The following is a 19,061-nucleotide window of genomic DNA, read 5'->3' as shown; positions in this document are numbered from 1 at the left end:
CGGAGCGACTCCGAGCAGCTCCCGAGAGACAAACCGAACAATACTTAAGTTACTGAGTACCGCGCTATACTCTCCGCACTATGCTGTCCATATGAACCAACTTGGATATAATTTTGCAATGAACTGAGTATAAATAGGTAGTACAATTTTTGCAAGAATCAAATAAATCCAAAGATTTTTTTATAGATTCTCAACATATTAAAATCAAAGCTTAAAACTCCACTTTTATATTTGTTACATGCAGGGAAAAAAATACCATATCTATATAAAGATAAATATAAAATATTTCTGTTAAAAACAATTTGTATAAAAGTTGTAAATAGAAAGTAAAAAAAATTATTGCTTCATACTTTAAATAATATTTCTTTCTTGACCTTTATTAATATTCTTATAAAATAATAAAAATATAAAATATTATATAAGAGATAAGTAATAAATCTAAAATTTCTACAAGAATTACACACATGTGTATACAAGTTTTTTTCTTTTAAATTGGTCTTCTTGTTCTTATCCATTTTATATTTAAAAAAATTATTATATTTATACAATGAGTAATTTTAAAATGAGAGGTTTTTGTTTTCTGAAAATTAAACTTGTTCATTTAACTCTCTTGTTTAGTTTTTATAAAAAAACTTCTATTATATAGTACAAAATTTGATTTAAACGATATATTCTATAACACAAATCTTTACAGTGTTTAGTAGTTTTTAGAATTTAATGTTAAATAATAATTATAGTAATAATAAAAAAATGTTATTGCTAATCCATAAAGTGCTGAATAAATAGCAATTATACAAAATATAATATTAAATTCATCTCAAGTTGGTATATCCATTTTGCTAAGCCTGATTATGAAGTCACATAGCCTCATCTGCACCTGAATTTCCACTGGATTGTTTGTCACATAAAATCCAGGTACACCAGCCTTCTCTAATATGCTTTGCTGATCAGCTACCTTTTGATCCAATTGCAATACCAATTTCATATCCATTTGTTTCAATTCTTCCTTGTGTTTTTTGTCTAAGGCTACTTTTATTGAAGTTAGCTCTTTGTCTATCATCGTCGCCGACAATGCCTCCTGATATTCAATCTTCTGTTGATTCAAGAGCTGAAGTCGCTGTTGGAAGAGATGTTTTTCAGTGACATGTTGTATCTCCATTAAACCTTTCACTATCTCAAAGATAGTGTCGTTCAATAGCGAATTTGCCAAACCAGATAGTAATTCATATGGTAAACGCATTTGATACTTTAGTGGTAACTTTCCAGCCATGTGCTGCAGCTGTTCCACCAAGAAATAAAGTTTTGTTTGTAGATCTTGAGGAGTGGGGCTGGCAATGTCCATCTTTTTCTTTAAAGAATTATGTTGAGCTATGCTTGATGCTACGAAATGATCGGAGCTTTGAAAGGAACCTTCGGGCAATAAAATTATTTCACAAAATATGTTAATATGTGCGAGTACTTCATTTGCCTTATGACACTTTGTAACATTGGTAATTATGCAGAATAGCTACGTCACCTCAAATTTAGATAAAAACGTTGATTTGTTTCCAATACATCTTAGCACAATTTAAGGATTCTTTTGCCATCTTTTGCTCCACAAAAGCGGGAAGCACATTCTTCTTCTTCTTCTTTTTAAATTGGCAGTCCCCAGTGAATTTAGGGCAGGGACGATTTGGCCATTGCAGAAAGTTGTATGGGAAACAAAAGGCTTAAATAGGAATACAGGATATGATTGCACAAAAAGTAAGGAGGTTGCGTCAGCAATCCTAACCGCGCTTTTTCACTCTATTACAAACACGCTTAAAGGGCCTCGCACATGAAATGCATAACATAACATAAGCACAACATAAGACCAATGGGCCAATGAGCATCCAACATAAAGTCGCCATATTGATGTACATAAGATTCCCATTGGTTCAGAGGCCTTATGCTACACTTATGCTCTGTTATGTATTTCATGTGCGAGGCCCTTTACTGGTACACGGCCAACCAGCGACCAGCGGAAAGCACACACTCTTACATACCTGCACAACCATATGCACGGTGTAACCAGAGAGGAACCTGAGAGCGGTCACGCTTCAAATTTAGGTTTAGGCTGCGTTCCGAATTACACATGAAGCGCGTGGAGTGCAATACTGATGCGTAACTAGAGTCCCTAGAAGTAGAGAGTCTGGACATATCGGAGTTCCACGTGATTGGATGCACGTGATTGTGCACCTAAAATGGCAGCACCAATACGGATCCCTGTTTAATCCTCTTTAGCCAATGTGATAACAGCATACAACACGTTCAAGTGCACACAATGATAAACATACACACACATAAAGCTCACGTACATAACCGACATATTCATCACCGACATTTTAGGGGTAAATGTCCAGACTCTCTACTTCTAGGGACTCTAATGCGTAACGCTTTGAAACCGTTCCGTTTTTTCAATGTGTGCATAAAGCGCATGGAGCGCGTAAGAATTTCGGAACGGTTTTCTGTGCGATCTATGCATTGAATAAACTTTCTATAAGGACACAACATTATTTAATATCAAATAATGTTCCTGAAATATTATTTAATACTAATAAATAGTGGTTTTATGTCACTCATGATAATATTATTTAAATATTGTAAAAATATATTATATTAAAAGTAAATAATGTTATTTATTTCAATATTTTAAATTATCGGAAATATTATGTTGCTTTTAAATGTAATAACTGTAAATTTTATGAATACTTAATGCATAATAATTTACATTAATTTTTGAAAATAGTATCTGTAGAATATTTTATAATATTCCACGGATATTAAAATAATATGCCATAAAATTATTTTTATTTATAATAATATTTGTATAATATTTATATAATTCTAGGAATATTGTAGCGTTTATAAGACTGAAATATGGATCTTATATAAATTACAAAATTTTTATAAAATTGTAATAAAAATCTTATTTAAAACATATTAATTTTTTTGCGAATTTCTTTAAAATTAGTAACTACTTCGTTTTTCTCTTTGATAAAAATAGTTTAAAATTTAAATAATTCTTGATCCATTATTGTATGTCCAAGCTTCTCGATTCTCTCGTCAATTTTTTTTCTTTGATGGTTTTTGGAATGTAGCCTTGCTCGTCGAGCGGCGAACGTAATTGGTTGGATCCACGAGTAAGAACCAATCACGTTCTCAACTCTCGTTATAGTTGCGCGTTCAAAAACGCATCGAAAGAAAAGTGTCGCAACTATAATGCAGGCGACTGTATGTACAGTCGTGTTCATTATAGTTGCGACACTTTTTCTTCGATGCGTTTCTGAACGCGCAACTATAACGAGAGCTGAGAACATGATTGATTCTTACTTATGGATCCAACATCCAACCAATTATGTTTGCTGCTCGATGAGCAAGGCTACATTCCAAAAACCATCAAAGAAAAAGTGTCGCAACTATAATGAACATGACTGTACATACATACAGTCGTGTTCATTATAATAAACACGACTGTACACCCAAGGACTTTGATTCTGTCCATGGGAAAATTTTCCAAATTGAGAAGTCGCTATCTTTCTACATACTTACAGTTCATGATTAACGTAACGACCAATAAGCTCTAGTCGTTTCATTAATCATAAACTGCAAGAATATAGAAAGTGGTGACTTCTCAGTTTGGAAAATTTCCCCATGAACAGAATCAAAGTCCTTGGGTGTACTTTGCTGCAATATTGTTGCAAGTACTCCTTCATTGTACACCCATGGAATTTGATTCTGTCCATTGGGAAATTTTTCAAACTAAGAAGTCGCTATCTTTCTACATACTTACAATTTATGATTAACGCAACAACCAATAAGCTCTAGTCGTTACATTAATCATAAACTGCGAATATGTAGAAAGTGGTGACTTCTCAGTTTAGAAAATTTCCCTATGGACAGAATCAAATTCCATGGGTGTACTGTCGTTTTCATTATAGTTGCGACACTTTTTTTTGGATGCATTTCTGAACGCGCAACTATAACAAGAGATGAGAACGACTGTAATTGCGGAGGTTAGCGCGAAATGTCAAATGTTGATATACAAGGTGTCACAAAGAAAATTTGGGCACCTTGGAGGAAATATAAGATAAGTATACTCGCAAATATTTTTCAAATAGAGTTTATAAAAAAATATTCGCACATTTTTCGTATAGGATCGGCTTTGGTCTAATTGAGCTTTACATATTCGTCATTACAGCAACGATGAGCTGAGATGCTTAGATGTAGTTAAATAAATTATAACTACAATAAATATAAAAAATTAAAATTTTAAATATTTGTTACAGTTATAATTATAATTTATTTAACTACATCTAAGCATCTCAGATCATCGTTGTTGTAACAACGAATTTATAAAGCTCAATTAGATCAAAGTCAATACGGAAAATGTGTTATTTATTAATTAAAGCTAACTTTTTCTTATTTTTAGAAGAAGTAGAAGATACAAGGATGATATTGAAAGAAAGGTAAATAAGATTTTAGTTTAATTACGTAAGACGTAAGAAAAATTTTGTAATAAATATACAATTTATTATTTGCATAGGTATCACTTTCTGGTCCATTGATGCAACAAGCACGCAACATTTTGAAACAGATGGATGGTAAAGTGATGAAGAATGAATTTGATATTCAAATTCTTGATTTATTGGCGAGTTCTTGGCCAGACAGACCACCAGTTGAGAAAAGCTGGAACTATTGAAGGTAATATTATTTTAAAGTATGCGGCTCTTTATATTTTATTATAATATTTATCTATTGCATTATTTCTTAAAAGGATATGAAGACTGGTTTATTAGATGAAGGGAAAGCTATCTTACTCACGAAAATGTCTTTGGGAGAAGGGAAGCCAGATCCTGTCACATAGAGGATAAAATATTCGTTGCACCACCGAACTTATGACAAGTGATTTATTTATTCCAATTATGTTTGCACCCATTGCTTGTGCGACAGCATTGAAAATATTACATTCTCCATGGAGGTAAAAAATGATTATTTCAGTGTAATCTTTAGCTTTATATATGTATACATAAATCTTTTAATAACTTTAGCTTTATATATGTATGCATAAATCTTTAAATATTAAGTTAGAAAAAAATATATATATTTTTTTTTTCTAACTTAATACATGCGTTGTTTCTAGGTGAATTAATTTGGCGTCAACAATGTGCGAGATTTAATACCAAATGGACGTAATACAGTTATTGTTATGGAAAAGATTTATGTATACATATATAAAGCTAAAGATTACACTGAAATAATCATTTTTTACCTCCATGGAGAATGTAATATTTTCAAGCTGTCGCACAAGCAATGGGTGCAAACATAATTGGAATAAATAAATCACTTGTCATAAGTTCGGTGGTGCAACGAATATTTTATCCTCTATGTGACAGGATCTGGCTTCCCTTCTTCCAAAGACATTTTCGTGAGTAAGGTAGCTTTCCCTTCTTCTAATAAACCAGTCTTCATATCCTTTTAAGAAATAATGCAATAGATAAATATTATAATAAAATATAAAGAGCCGCATACTTTAAAATAATATTACCTTCAATAGTTCCAGCTTTTCTCAACTGGTGGTCTGTCTGGCCAAGAACTCGCCAATAAATCAAGAATTTGAATATCAAATTCATTCTTCATCACTTTACCATCCATCTGTTTCAAAATGTTGCGTGCTTGTTGCATCAATGGACCAGAAAGTGATACCTATGCAAATAATAAATTGTATATTTATTACAAAATTTTTCTTACGTCTTACGTAATTAAACTAAAATCTTATTTACCTTTCTTTCAATATCATCCTTGTATCTTCTACTTCTTCTAAAAATAAGAAAAAGTTAGCTTTAATTAATAAATAACACATTTTCCGTATCGACTTTGGTCTAATTGAGCTTTATAAATTCGTTGTTACAACAACGATGATCTGAGATGCTTAGATGTAATTAAATAAATTATAATTATAACTGTAACAAATATTTAAAATTTTAATTTTTTATATTTATTATAGTTATAATTTATTTAACTACATCTAAGCATCTCAGCTCATCGTTGCTGTAATGACGAATATATAAAGCTCAATTAGACCAAAGCCGATCCTATACGAAAAATGTGCGAATATTTTTTTATAAACTCTATTTGAAAAATATTTGCGAGTATACTTATCTTATATTTCCTCCAAGGTGCCCAAATTTTCTTTGTAACACCTTGTATATCAACGTTTGACATTTCGCGCTAACCTCCACAACTGCAGTCGTTCTCATCTCTCGTTATAGTTGCGCGTTCAGAAATGCATCTAAAAAAAAGTGTCGCAACTATAATGAAAGCGACTGTACACCCAAGGACTTTGATTCTGTCCATGGGGAAATTTTCCAAACTAAGAAGTCGCTATTTTTCTACAATCTTACAGTTTATGATTAACGTAACGACCAATAAGCTCTAGTCGTTTTATTAATCATGAACTGCGAGTATGTAGAAAGTCGTGACTTCTCAGTTTGGAAAATTTCCCCATGGACAGAATCGAAGTTTTTGGGTATACAGTCATGTTCATTATAGTTGCGACACTTTTTCTTCGATGGTTTTTGGAATATAGCCTTGCTCATCAAGCGGCCAACATAATTGATTGGATCCACAAGTAAAAACCAATCGCGTTTTTAGCTCTCGTTATAGTTGCGCGTTCAGAAACGCATCGAAAAAAAAGTGTCGCAACTATAATGCAGGCGACTGTACATACAGTTGGGGTGCGCACGATTGGACACCGCACGATTGGACACCACCACTCACAGCGGCCGATGCTTAGAGTTTTTCCGTTGGTTTGGTTAGATAAGTCAAGATGATTGGTTGGTGTCCAATCGTGCTGTGTCCAAAAGAGTGTCACTCCATACAGTCGCTTGCATTATAAGTTACGTTCCGTTTTAAGCATGATGTATCATTTTGTATTTGTTTAACATTTAGGGAATTACAAGGATAAAATGATATGCCATGCGCATTATGCGTGAAAAGGAACGTAGCCATAGTTACAACACTTTTCTTTCGATGCGTTTCTGAACGCGCAACTATAACGAGAGCTAAAAACGTGATTGGTTTTTACTTGTGGATCCAATCAATTATGTTGGCCGCTTGATGAGCAAGGCTACATTCCAATAGAGTCCTATATAAAGAGAGAAGCGACATCGAACCCCCACCACAACCTTCAGTATCCAATTGAGTCCTCCATCGCCATTTTGGGACCGCTTAACGTCATCAAACACCATTCGTATCATTCTGCAAACAGCTGTGGTCACAATATGGCTGCTCGCTTAGCTAATTAAGTATCAATCAGATTACCAATCAGAGCTTCGGACATCAATGTCGCTTCTCTCTTTTAGAGTCCTATATAAAGAGAGAAGCGACATTGAACCCCCACCACAACCTTCAGTATCCAATTGAGTCCTCCATCGCCATTTTGGGACCGCTCTAACGTCATCAAACACTATTTGTATCATTCTGCAACAGCTGTGTTCACAATATGGCTGCTCGCTTAGCCAATCAAGTATCAATCAGATTACCAATCAGAGCTTCGGACATCAATGTCGCTTCTCTCTTTATATAGGACTCTACATTCCAAAAACCATCGAAGAAAAAGTGTCGCAACTATAATGAACACGATTGTCCAATCTGCAAGAATTTATGCCAAAAAAAGATAAAGATATACGGATTTTAATTATACCAAAGAAAACTACAAGAATGATTCAACCTCTTGATGTTTATGGATGTAGAATATGGAAAAACTTTGTGAGAACATTCAGTGATCGCGTTATGTTATTAAATTATGATATTAATTTACATTTGAGAAATAATATCATCAAATTGCAATCTTTAACAGCTATCTTCTCCGCGATTTCATAATCTTTTTAAGTATGCCTGGTTTAAAAGTGGATACATCGAGGAACGGCCGTCACATTTTGAAAATCCAGTCGATTTTTGTTTCTCTGGAAAGGATATTCAAAAAATACCTCTCTGCTCAGTGTGGTGCACCTGCTATAATACGATGTTCCTAGTGCAAGAAATATTTTTGTATGGAGCATTTTTTTGAAGAATATCATAATTGCCAACACTTTGTCATATAATCATCACGTTAGTATTAATAGCAAGATTCGGCGGGTCCCGATAGCACACAAACCACTCACAATGGCAGATGCCTAGAGATTTTCCGTAGGTTGGGTTAGATAAGTCAAGATGATTGGTTGGTGGGCTATCGGAATGTGCGCTATCGAAACCCTCCCAGTAAGATTTACAATTAGTTATAAAATAATCAATATAATAAATACATTCACCGCTGTTTATAATAAAAAATGTTCTCATATATTACAGGAAATATATGGCACGGTAAGTCATCTTGATACCATGGAAATATCAAAATTCGTGCATATTTAAAATAAAAAAATTTTATTATTTTGTAACTTTATAACATAAAAGATATTTTGTCATATAAAAGTTGCGTGAATTTTTATGTAATAATAATATATCTTTCAAGAGAATGAAAATGGTATTTGGAATTCGTGCATTAAAAAATAGAGAATGGAATAGAGAGTGGATTAGGCCTACGGGGAAAACCACTATAAAAAAAACGCGCTATGCTAATCTATTTCGTGGCAGGTGGTATGGAAATGATAGCACTTCATCATTTTCTTAATAATTAATACTTTTTTTAAAAAGTTCTAAAAGCTTTATTGCCAAGAAACAAAGTGTCACACCTCAATTTTAATAAAACATTACATACATAATTAAATGATTTTAAAAAATATGAGTTGCTGCTAATATAGATTTTAAGGGGATGAAATCAGTCCTCATATGTAAAGCGATTTTTAGCTTTTCCCGCTATATCTCAAAAACCATTCAAAATATAAAAACATATTTCATACAAAAGTTTTACAATAAAATTACCTCCATTTATTCTTGTCAATAATATTTTTTTAGAATAATTTTTTAAACAATTATTAAAAAAAATTTGTTTAAAAAATTATTTAAAAAAATGTTATTAACGTAAATAAATAGAGGTAATTTTATTGTAAATCTTTTGTAGAAAACATTTTTTGATATCTCGAATAGTTTCCGAGATATAACGAAAAAAGCTGAAAATCGCTATACACATAAGAGATGATTTCACCCCTTAAAACCGAATATGCGCCGCAACTGATAGTTTCTAAAATCATCTAATTACCTAAATGTGTGTAAAGTTCCATTAAAATCGGGATGTGACACTTCGAGAGGTTCCCTTGTCAGTTTGGAAAATTTCCCCATGGACAGAATCAAAGTCCTTGGGTGTACACCTTGTGTTTTTTTGGTCGCTGAATACGACGCAATCATTTATTTAGCTTATATATATATATATATATATATATATATACATACAAACACAGGGTGATTCAGATCGCTTGCGACAGCCAGCACGTACGTATTTCTCATGAAAAATTAAGTCAAAAATGTTATTAACAAAATATTGAAGAGTCAATATTTTTTAAATGGTAAACGTTTGAAAATATCCACAGAGTGTGATGTTTGCGCCGTCAAGAGTGGCGCAATCAAGCGATTTCTTCACTATATTTCTCATCTTCTTTCTCATATTGTAATTCGGATTTTCGTTAAATTTATTTCCTAAATATGGAATATTTATTTATATTAAATGCAAATTTTAAATGTAAATTTCTTCTAATATCATTTTTGATAGAACTTTTGATAAAGAAATTTTAGAAATGTTTGTTGACTGAAGCTGTTAATATTATTTGACCAGATAACTTTATTAATATTGATTTTATTTATTAATTTATTTGTTTACACATAAAATGTATTTTAAAAACACAAATTTTGTTACTCATATAAATGATGTTTTAACGATTTTGCAATTGACATTACATCTTGTCAGTTAAATTAAATTCAAGATGTTAATGGAGATTTCATAGAACCTTTACTTGAAGTTTGGCACCGTGTCCTTTAACGGTATCTGTCAAAACGCCCGCTTAGTTGCGCCGCCCTTGACAGCGCGAACATCACGCCCTGTGGTTAGATGTTTTCAAACGCTCACCATTTAAAAACTATTGACCCCTCAAAATTTTGCTATTAAAATTTTCGAATCAATTTTTCACGAGGAATACGTACGTGCCGGTTGTCGCAAGCGACCTGGATCGTAAATTGCTACTAATGTATAGGTGTATGTATTTATGTATGTATGTATATATGTATGTATGTACGTACGTATGTATGTATGTATGTATGCATGTATGTATGTATATATATATGTATGTACGTATGTATGTATGTATGTATGTATATATGTAAGTATGTATATATATATATATATATATATATATATATACACAGGGTGTAACAAAACAAAGAAACCTGGAGTACCATGAGTTAGAGGACACGTATCCAAGTCGAAAAGTCCTGAGTCATTTTTTGATCTGAGTCTTCTGTTCCATGCTATATGATGTTAAAGTTAGCGAATAAGCGCCTGTCTATAGAAAGAAAGCAGTGACGGACAACAGACAGGCGGAGCGGAGCTGAAAAACTACGCGGCGGGAGAACTATGAGCAGCAAAACGGTTGTAATCAACACACACACACACACACACGCACGCACGCACACGCACAAACACGCATACGCACAAATACGCATACACACAACACACGCACAAATACGCACGCACACACACACGGGGTGATTAGAGGAAGATTCTGCTTCAATTAAATTCGATTTCTTCGACAAGTACCTGCAAACAGAGTTTATTTGTATGTCATTGCACAAATTTTTCTGTCAGCAGGATTATATTGAAAATAATCTTTTGCATATCTAACTCAATTTTGTTGCATTTAACTGCACGCAGATTTTGCCAGATTCTGCTTTGTTATTAGGGTAATTGTATTTATGACCATTATACAAAATGTGATCAAGAAAAAACCTTACTATATGAAGATATCAATAAGGTAAACAATTTTTTTTCAATATAATTTTATATTAATATAATTATATGTACAATGTATTATATATACATTATGTTCAGAAATCGATTGCATTTCAAAAATTTGCTAATCGGTTTGTTATATTCGTTATATTACAAATAAAAAAATTTCAGACAAACCAAGCATGAATTGAAGCTTGCAAATAAAATAATTAAAGATTTTAATGAAATATGTGAAATCAACTTGAAAAATGCTTTTTAATACAAAAATAATTTTTTTTCAAATTATCAGACTATATAAGTTGTTTTTGTCAAATAAAATATTAAGTGTTGTTTTTTCAATTGTTATAGATATTATGTACAAGAAACAAAATATGGAACAAAGAATTTTGTCAGCAACATATCTTGCTTATTATTTGTGTACAAAAAGTGATTCAGAAGGAATCAATAATATGAGAAGTAATAATATTGATCTTTGTAAAAAAAGAAGTTCCTACGAATATATCCGTCCCTAATTCAGTAGAATAATCCATCTCGTACACTATTTCATCCAAATGTTGGCTGTGAGACATGATCAATAATTGGTTTAGCAGATCGAAGGGAATCGATCTCATTTGTTTTTGCAAAACATATACGATAAACGTCGTCAAATGTTGATGCAAAATGTACTTCTAGGCCGTCTGTAATATATTTAGGTAGATCATTGAAATCTTTTTTGTTCTCATCGGGTAAAATTATGCATTTAACATCGACTCGCTTTGCCTGAAAATAAAAAGTATAGTGTGTTTTATTAATTTTGTACCTTAAAATTATATAAAACAAAAGGATTTGTTCAGAGACTTTGGAGATATCATTAGAAATATCATTTTATCTCTGTTTAACAACAAACATAAAGTGATATCTCTAATATGTTTTTAAACAACGCCTTTTTTAGAGCAACAATTGATTTATCCCTTAAACACATAAGTAAGTCTGGGGAACCTTCCCGAAAAAAACCTTACTTTCGTGCCATTTTATTTTAGTTAAGCAATGAAGTTGGTCAATCGTAGCAATCGTTAAAGGAAACTTCAAACTTTTTTTCCACTTAGCCCGAATATTTTTTTTAACTTCCGTCTTTATACAGTAAGCGATCGAAAATCTAGAGGAATTTTCAATATGTGTTTAAGGGTTATTGAAGAAATATTTCGATATAAAAAAACTTGTTTAAAAAAACAATAACAAAATTCTATGTTGTTTAATTTTGCATAACTCAAAATGTATACAGCCAAATAAAAATTAAATAACAAAAAACACTTAAATATATATACATTCATGTGATAATATATTCAAGTTTAAAAATAATGAGAATGTATGTGTAATTAGTGCTAAAATGTACCTTGAAAAAGTTTAGAAGTATTCAAAAGTAAAAATAACAATTGTCAGCTATTGTGTATTGGCATATTAACGTTACTAAAAAAAGATAGGTTACGAAATGAATTCCATAATTGCTAGAATTCGTCACCTAATAACGGAGATAATGACAACTGTAATGTCTACCATAATACCCTCTTCTTCTCTAGTAAATATAAAATTCCCAGAAAAATTACATGTACACACGCACACGTACACAAATACGTCCAGGGATAATTTAATTTTCTTCTTTTAAATGGATTTTTAAAATATTAATAATAAACACACATTGGATATTTATACCTTACGCAGTTTTTTTTTTAATTTTAAGAACATCTGGGTAAGCAACAATCTCTATTTTCTCATAAAAAAAAGAGCCTAGCGTATTACCGATCTCAATTCACACATGTTTATTCATTTCTTTAATGAAGATGTTTTGAAAATTTAATGGATAACGCATCGTGTATCGAGTGAATGCTTTTTCTGCATTAGAAATTTTAATTTTTTCTTTATTTTTAATCAATTCTCGTCTATATTGCAGAGATTTCACAAACTATTAAAAAATTCAATTTTAATTCTTTTAAATTAAATTAAAATTAAATTTATTTTTGTTCTTTCAAAAATACTTCTCCTAATTAATTATAAGTTTTTGTAACGCAATATTAATAATAAAATGTATGATTTAAAATATAAATACAAAATGTAAATTAAAAATAGGAAATAATGAGCTCAAGAGCCACGCAGAATGTCAAACGCAAATAAATAAATCACAGCATAATTCTAATATCAAGCAAACATTTTGACCTTTAATGACGGTCTTCCTCAGTACAGATTTAAAATTCTATAAAGCAAAATAATCGCACTAATTACAATATAAACTTATCGAAATAAACAAATAAAGGTAAAAAATAAATCAAGTTATCAAACAAATAGAAACTGTGAAAAACCGCGATGTATATCTTCTCACAACATCTTAACATAATAAACAGCCTCACAGAGCGTGTGCAAAGACAAAAGCTTCGTAAAATCAGCATGACTTGATTGCTAACCAATAAATTAAAAGGTAATATTAAAATAATGGCTTTTAAAATTGTAACAGACAACACGCATTAAGTAATTAAAAGAAATAAAAATGAAAACAAATATAAAACTTAAATAAAAGAGAGCTATACAAGTCACGAGATGTAAAAATGTAAAAAAGAATGATGCAAAATAAAAAAAAGAAAATAATAGAGGCAAAGAATTGTATACAAAATATCTTTAAGCATCAAAACTCATGTCCCAGCATTGTGAGATAAAATGTTATATCTTGGAAAGTATAGATACAAATAATGAGGACTGAACGAGATAGCCTCGGCCGACCGAACGAAAGGAATAGAAGGAGCAGGGATGACAAACCTAAGAAGAGGGAATTAGATCGAGAATAGGAAGACACGCATTCGAGAGGAGTTCACTTTATTGAGTCCATGCAATTGATTTTTAATGTGTAACATCTTGGATATATATCTTTTAACATAAGATAACTTTTTGTCTAAAATTTCCACGTTCTCCCAATCAAATTCGTGGTTTTCTCCAATGTAATGAAATAAACGAAGAACTGGCTTTTCTAATATCCGCTTTATGTTCACTGACTCTTGTTTTTAGTTGGCGTTTCGTCCTACGTAAAAAAACTCGCAGTCCTGTATTGTTACAACTTTAAAAGTCATCATTTTAATATTACCTTTTAATTTATTGGTTAGCAATCAAGTCATGCTAATTTTACGAAGCTCTTGTCTTTGCACACGCTCTGTGAGGCTGTTTATTATGTTAAGACGTTGTAAGAAGATGTACATCGCGGTTTCTCACAGTTTCTATTTGTTTGGTAACTTGATTTATTTTTGATCTTTATTTGTTTATTTCGATAAGTTCATATTGTAATTAGTGCGATTAATTTGTTTGTTTTATAGAATTTTAAATCTGTACTGAAGAAAACCGTCATTAAAGGTCGAAATATTTGCTTGATATTGGAATTGTGTTGTGATTTATTTATTTGCGTTTGACATCCTGCGTGGCTCTTGAGCTCATTATTTCCTATTTTTAATTTATTTATACGAGCCTTAACTTTTATTTATTTAGTTTTTTACAAAATATAAATATATTTTTAATTTACATTCATTCATGTATAATAAAAAACATTTTCAGATTATTGAATAACTTAACTTTTTGAATAACCGACACTTGAATCAGTTCTTGTTGCTTGGAATATCAACTTTTAAATATAAAAATATTTTTCCTTACATCACTTTTCTTCCAAAGTTGTGAAATTTTATACAAAAAAAAAGTATATTTCTCTAGTCTTATTGATTATATTTAATTATAACATTTATATATAATTTTTTTAAAATTAACAAACGCATAATTACTTACAAAGAACGTTCACGGAAATTCAGAAAAATCTGAACTTTTGTGTAAACATAGAGGAGTTCATCCGTAACACAAAAATATTTTTTGTTTGTGTCCGTTTTCAGTTTTAGGGGATAAAACACCCTTTTGAAAAAAATCAACTTTTTTTCTTTCCAAGCAATTATCGTCGAAACTATAAGAGATAAAAAACAATGTTCTGAATAAAAGTTAAATGGCTCGAAAAGTACTTTACAACAATAATTAAAAAAAATTTTTTTTAATTATTTTTCTTACTTTTCCTACCACTTTACATTTATTTTTAAAATTTTTCAAATATTTTAATGACAAAATAAAAGCTTATTTTTATACAAATCTAACCATATATAATAAAGTGTTTTTTTGATGTAACATTTTTAAAAAATAATAACGAACTCCTTATAATGCACGCTATACGTACCTGTTCGTGCACTCGATTTTCCACGCTGAAACGGATTCGTCTCGTACGTATCGCTTTAATTTTTCTTTTATTTATAAAAGATATTACAAAAAATAATTATAAAAAGTGTGAAAAAACTTGTAGAAATTTTCATCTAAATTTACGAAAAATAAAAATTTAATTTTAAGGGTTGGTGACAGGGAAACTTAAACAACACAAATATTTTGATTCTTATCTGTATACAGTTGCGTAGAGCAAAAAAAATGAGATGCAACTTCCGTTTAAACTTTTTCTTATACATGTCATCATTCTCGGTAGTTAGTTCGTCGAAAAGAAAATATACATTTTCTTCAAGAAATGATTTCATCCCCTAAAGTTGTAATTTGGTACGAGCAAAAAATAATTTTGTAAACTATTCTACTTGCACATAATATGTTTAAATTTACTGAATTTTCCTAACATTCGTCAATAAAATATATTAACCATTGCAATTAGCTGTTCAAAAGTTAAAATTAAATAAACAATATTTTGCAAAAATAATCTCTATTCATAACTCGTTTTTAATTGTCTAAAGTATTACGTACATACTTTGACCAAAAATAATTAACTAATTTTAACAGTCGAGTTTAAAAAACGTATTATTTTATTATTTTAATTATTATTATTATTTTATTATTTTAATTATTATTATTATTTAAAAAAACTTTTATTTTAATATTCATTGTGTTATACTAATTTGCCTTCAACATTTATTCGTGTAATACGCAATTAGTGATACGTATGAGACGAATCCATTCCAGCGCGGAAAAATCGAACGCACGAACAAATACGTATAGCGTGTATCATAAGGAGTTCGCTATTATTTTTCAAGAATGGCATATCGGAAAAACACTTTATTATATATGGTTAGATTCGTATAAAAATTTAAAAAAAAGCTTTAATTCTGTCATTAAAATATTCGAAAAAAGTTTTAAAAAATAAATGCAAAATAGTGGGGAAAGTATAAAAAATAATTAAATTTTTTTTTAATTATTGTTGTAAAATACTCTTCGAGCTATTTAACTTTTGTTGAAAACATTTTTGTCTATCTCTTATAGTTTCGACGATAATCGTTTGGAAAGAAAAAGAAAAAAAAAAGGATTTTTTTTTCAAAAGATTGTTTTACCCCTTAAAACTGAAAACGGGTACAAACAAAAAGTATTTTTGTGTTACAGATGAACTCCTTTATGTGCACACAAAATTTCAAAATTTTCTGAATTTTCGGGTTCGTGAACGTTCCTTGTTAATTACTAGAAATGTCAAAATATATGTAAGAGTTATTTAATAATTTTTTATATAGAGTATCAAGAAAAGTTCGCCCGCGATCTCGTGGGTTGATAGAGCAAGTCAAACTAAGCAAAAAAGTCCTCTACCATTTTTCAAAATTCGCAATAGTTATCGAGATAAGAATTAGTAAAGTCGGCGAATGAGCGCGTACTTTTATGTGGTGGGTAGGGAAAGTACGCGCTCATTTGCCGACTTCATTAATTCTTTTCTCGGTAACTATTGCGAATTTTGAAAAAATGGTAGAAGACTTTTCTGCTCAGTTTGACTTGCTCTATCACGAGAGATCACAAGCAAACTTTTCCTGATACCCTGTATATTTGTAAAATTAATGAAAATTAACGATGGATATGAATGAACCATGGTATAGTAAGAATCCGGAAATTAAAGTGTGCATTAATTATTAATTATAATTTTCAACTTTGTTCTTATATGTTCAGAGAAAAATTTTATTTCTATTGGATTGGAACAAAAATTTATAGCATTATTTAAGTGAAATTCAAAGACAATGTTTAAATATTCCCTTAAAAAAAAGTAGATAAACTTGTTTTAATAAACTGATTATCAGTTAACTGATAAAATATAATCAGTTACTGATCAGTAATCAGTTTATTGAAACAAGTTTATCAACTTTTTTTTCAAGGGTTTGTACATAAATTTATTTAACCACATATGTGCCGCTAAGAACTTTTGTTTCAATTCAATACAATGGACGCTTTTTTTTGTTTCCTAAAAATTTATCTTTATGGATTAATTTGGTTCTTACAGAAAACTCAATTTAATAAAAATAATATATTAAGCTGTGTAATATTATACAATAATCATAGAACTTATAGAAATGGAAAGGTGATAGTATATCACATAAATAAGTGAAGAGTGTGAGTAATATCTGAGAGACAAAAGATATACTTCTGTCATATACTTCTGTCTTGCTCAGTGACTTTTGTTCTTTCTGCGTACGTGCTAAGGTAGATTCGGTGTTTTACTTACTAAATTCTCTTTAACTTTATAAAATATAAAATAATTGTAAACTGTATATTCTTATATATTATATATTTGTATATTATTATATAAAACACAATATCGGTCCATTTTATGTACAAAATTAATAAAACGTACAAAAAATAAAAATCTTCTTGTGGAAATTCACGAAAACAACATGGTTACGTGTTGGCATTTGAAGATTTCGATTAGCAAAGCGTCGTTATGCATAGAAAGAATAAAAGTAATAAAATCACTGAACAAGACAGAAAGATACTTCTTCAGATCTTGCTCAAGGTCTGTATCGCCCCTTGTTGTAATAGTAGCATAAAAGTCTTGACGTTTATTCAAATTATATTAGTAGATTGAAATTGTTTATTATTGGGATTATAGTCTATTAGGATTAAATTAACACAAGATTATATTTATTACTTACTGCAATAACTTTCTCTTTGATACCGCCAACAGGAAGTACCTTACCCATGAGACTTAATTCACCTGTCATTGCCACGTTTTGCCTAATAGCTTGATTTTTAGCCAAGGATAATAACGCAGTGGCGATCGTTACGCCTGCGCTAGGTCCGTCTTTTGGAGTTGCTCCTTCAGGCACATGTATATGCAAATGAGAATCGTACAAAAACGTGTTTGAAAGATCCTCCTGCTTTAGATAATTCCTCGCTACGGTCATTGCAATATGTATGGATTCTTTCATAACGTCACCCAGATGACCAGTGACTTCGAAGGTACCCTCGGTTTTTTTACCGCCCGTCGGTTTTCTGACGGTGCTCTCAATAAACAGCGTTGAACCGCCCATGGCGGTCCACGCCAGTCCCATCACGACACCAGGTGGCGTGATTTGGTACATCCTGTCTTGCGTGAACACGGGCTTACCCACAAACTCCTGCAGGTTATCCATGGTAACATCAACTTTGTCGACTTCCTTTTTGACGACTTTAAATGCTACTTTCCTGTGCACTTTCTCTATATGCTTTTGCAGACTTCTTACTCCAGATTCTCGGCAGTAAGATTTGATCAATGCTGTAAGCGCGTTGTCTTGGATGGTGATCTGTTCTTTGCTGAGACCAGACTCTGTTCTGGCTTGCGGAACCAAGTACTGCTTCGCAATAGCGAGTTTCTCCTCGGCAACGTAACCGGACATGTCTATCATCTCCATACGATCTCTCAGGGGCTCCGGAATAGTATCTATTACATTTGCAGTACAAATAAATAGTACTTTCGATAAATCCACTGGAACGTCTAGGTAGTGATCCAAGAAATTTGCATTCTGTTCTGGATCCAGCATTTCGAGAAGAGCAGATGCTGGATCTCCTTGATGTCCTCTAAAAACAATATTGTAAATGACGTACAAGTTCAAAAAATATTACAAAAATAAGAACATTTTTAATTTTTCAAACATTTAAAAATATTTTTTTTTTAAAGTGCAATATTTTTTATCTTAAAACAATATACATGAGTTTTTATATTCTAAGATATTATATATATATTTTTTTTTAAAGTTGGGAAGTAATGTTTTACTTGTAATATCGTTATCATTATTGTTTTGCAGACGTGGGAACGTTACCTCAAAAAGATAAA

At 31.0% G+C, this 19,061-nt stretch overlaps 2 protein-coding genes and 1 long non-coding RNA gene across 4 annotated transcripts in view; 1 reads left to right on the top strand and 2 right to left on the bottom strand.

Annotated features, from left to right (window-relative positions):
* Positions 1-596: 596 nt before the first annotated feature.
* On the bottom strand, positions 597-1,797 carry LOC105205475 (gonadal protein gdl). The gene is made up of 2 exons (XM_011174841.3): positions 1,517-1,797; positions 597-1,410 (listed from the first exon to the last, which is right to left on the bottom strand). Exon 2 carries the CDS (start codon positions 1,340-1,342, stop codon positions 818-820), a length of 525 nt encoding a protein of 174 aa, XP_011173143.1. The 5' UTR covers positions 1,343-1,410; positions 1,517-1,797; the 3' UTR covers positions 597-817.
* Positions 1,798-4,631: 2,834 nt separating this feature from the next.
* Positions 4,632-5,230, top strand: LOC120359522. Its single transcript, XR_005576280.1, has 3 exons — positions 4,632-4,722; positions 4,796-4,999; positions 5,162-5,230. It is a non-coding gene; the product is annotated as an uncharacterized LOC120359522 (long non-coding RNA).
* A 6,059-nt stretch (positions 5,231-11,289) lies between these two features.
* The window catches only part of LOC105205478 (lon protease homolog, mitochondrial), a 62,979-nt gene continuing 55,207 nt past the window's right edge, over positions 11,290-19,061 (bottom strand). Inside the window, exons 9-10 of one of the 2 annotated variants that reach the window (XM_026139758.2) lie at positions 17,902-18,805; positions 11,290-11,716 (exon numbers count right to left, since the gene is read on the bottom strand). In XM_026139758.2, coding sequence (XP_025995543.1) covers positions 11,501-11,716; positions 17,902-18,805 — 1,120 coding nt within the window. In that variant the 3' untranslated portion in view covers positions 11,290-11,500. The remainder of the gene's footprint in view (positions 11,717-17,901; positions 18,806-19,061) is intronic. The other variant, XM_026139759.2, reaches the window with a different exon arrangement.

The sequence above is a fragment of the Solenopsis invicta genome, chromosome 14 (assembly GCF_016802725.1).
Source record: "Solenopsis invicta isolate M01_SB chromosome 14, UNIL_Sinv_3.0, whole genome shotgun sequence".
Lineage (NCBI taxonomy): Eukaryota > Metazoa > Arthropoda > Insecta > Hymenoptera > Formicidae > Solenopsis > Solenopsis invicta.
Note: the sequence above shows the minus strand (reverse complement) of the source record. Positions and strands in the feature narration are given on the sequence as shown.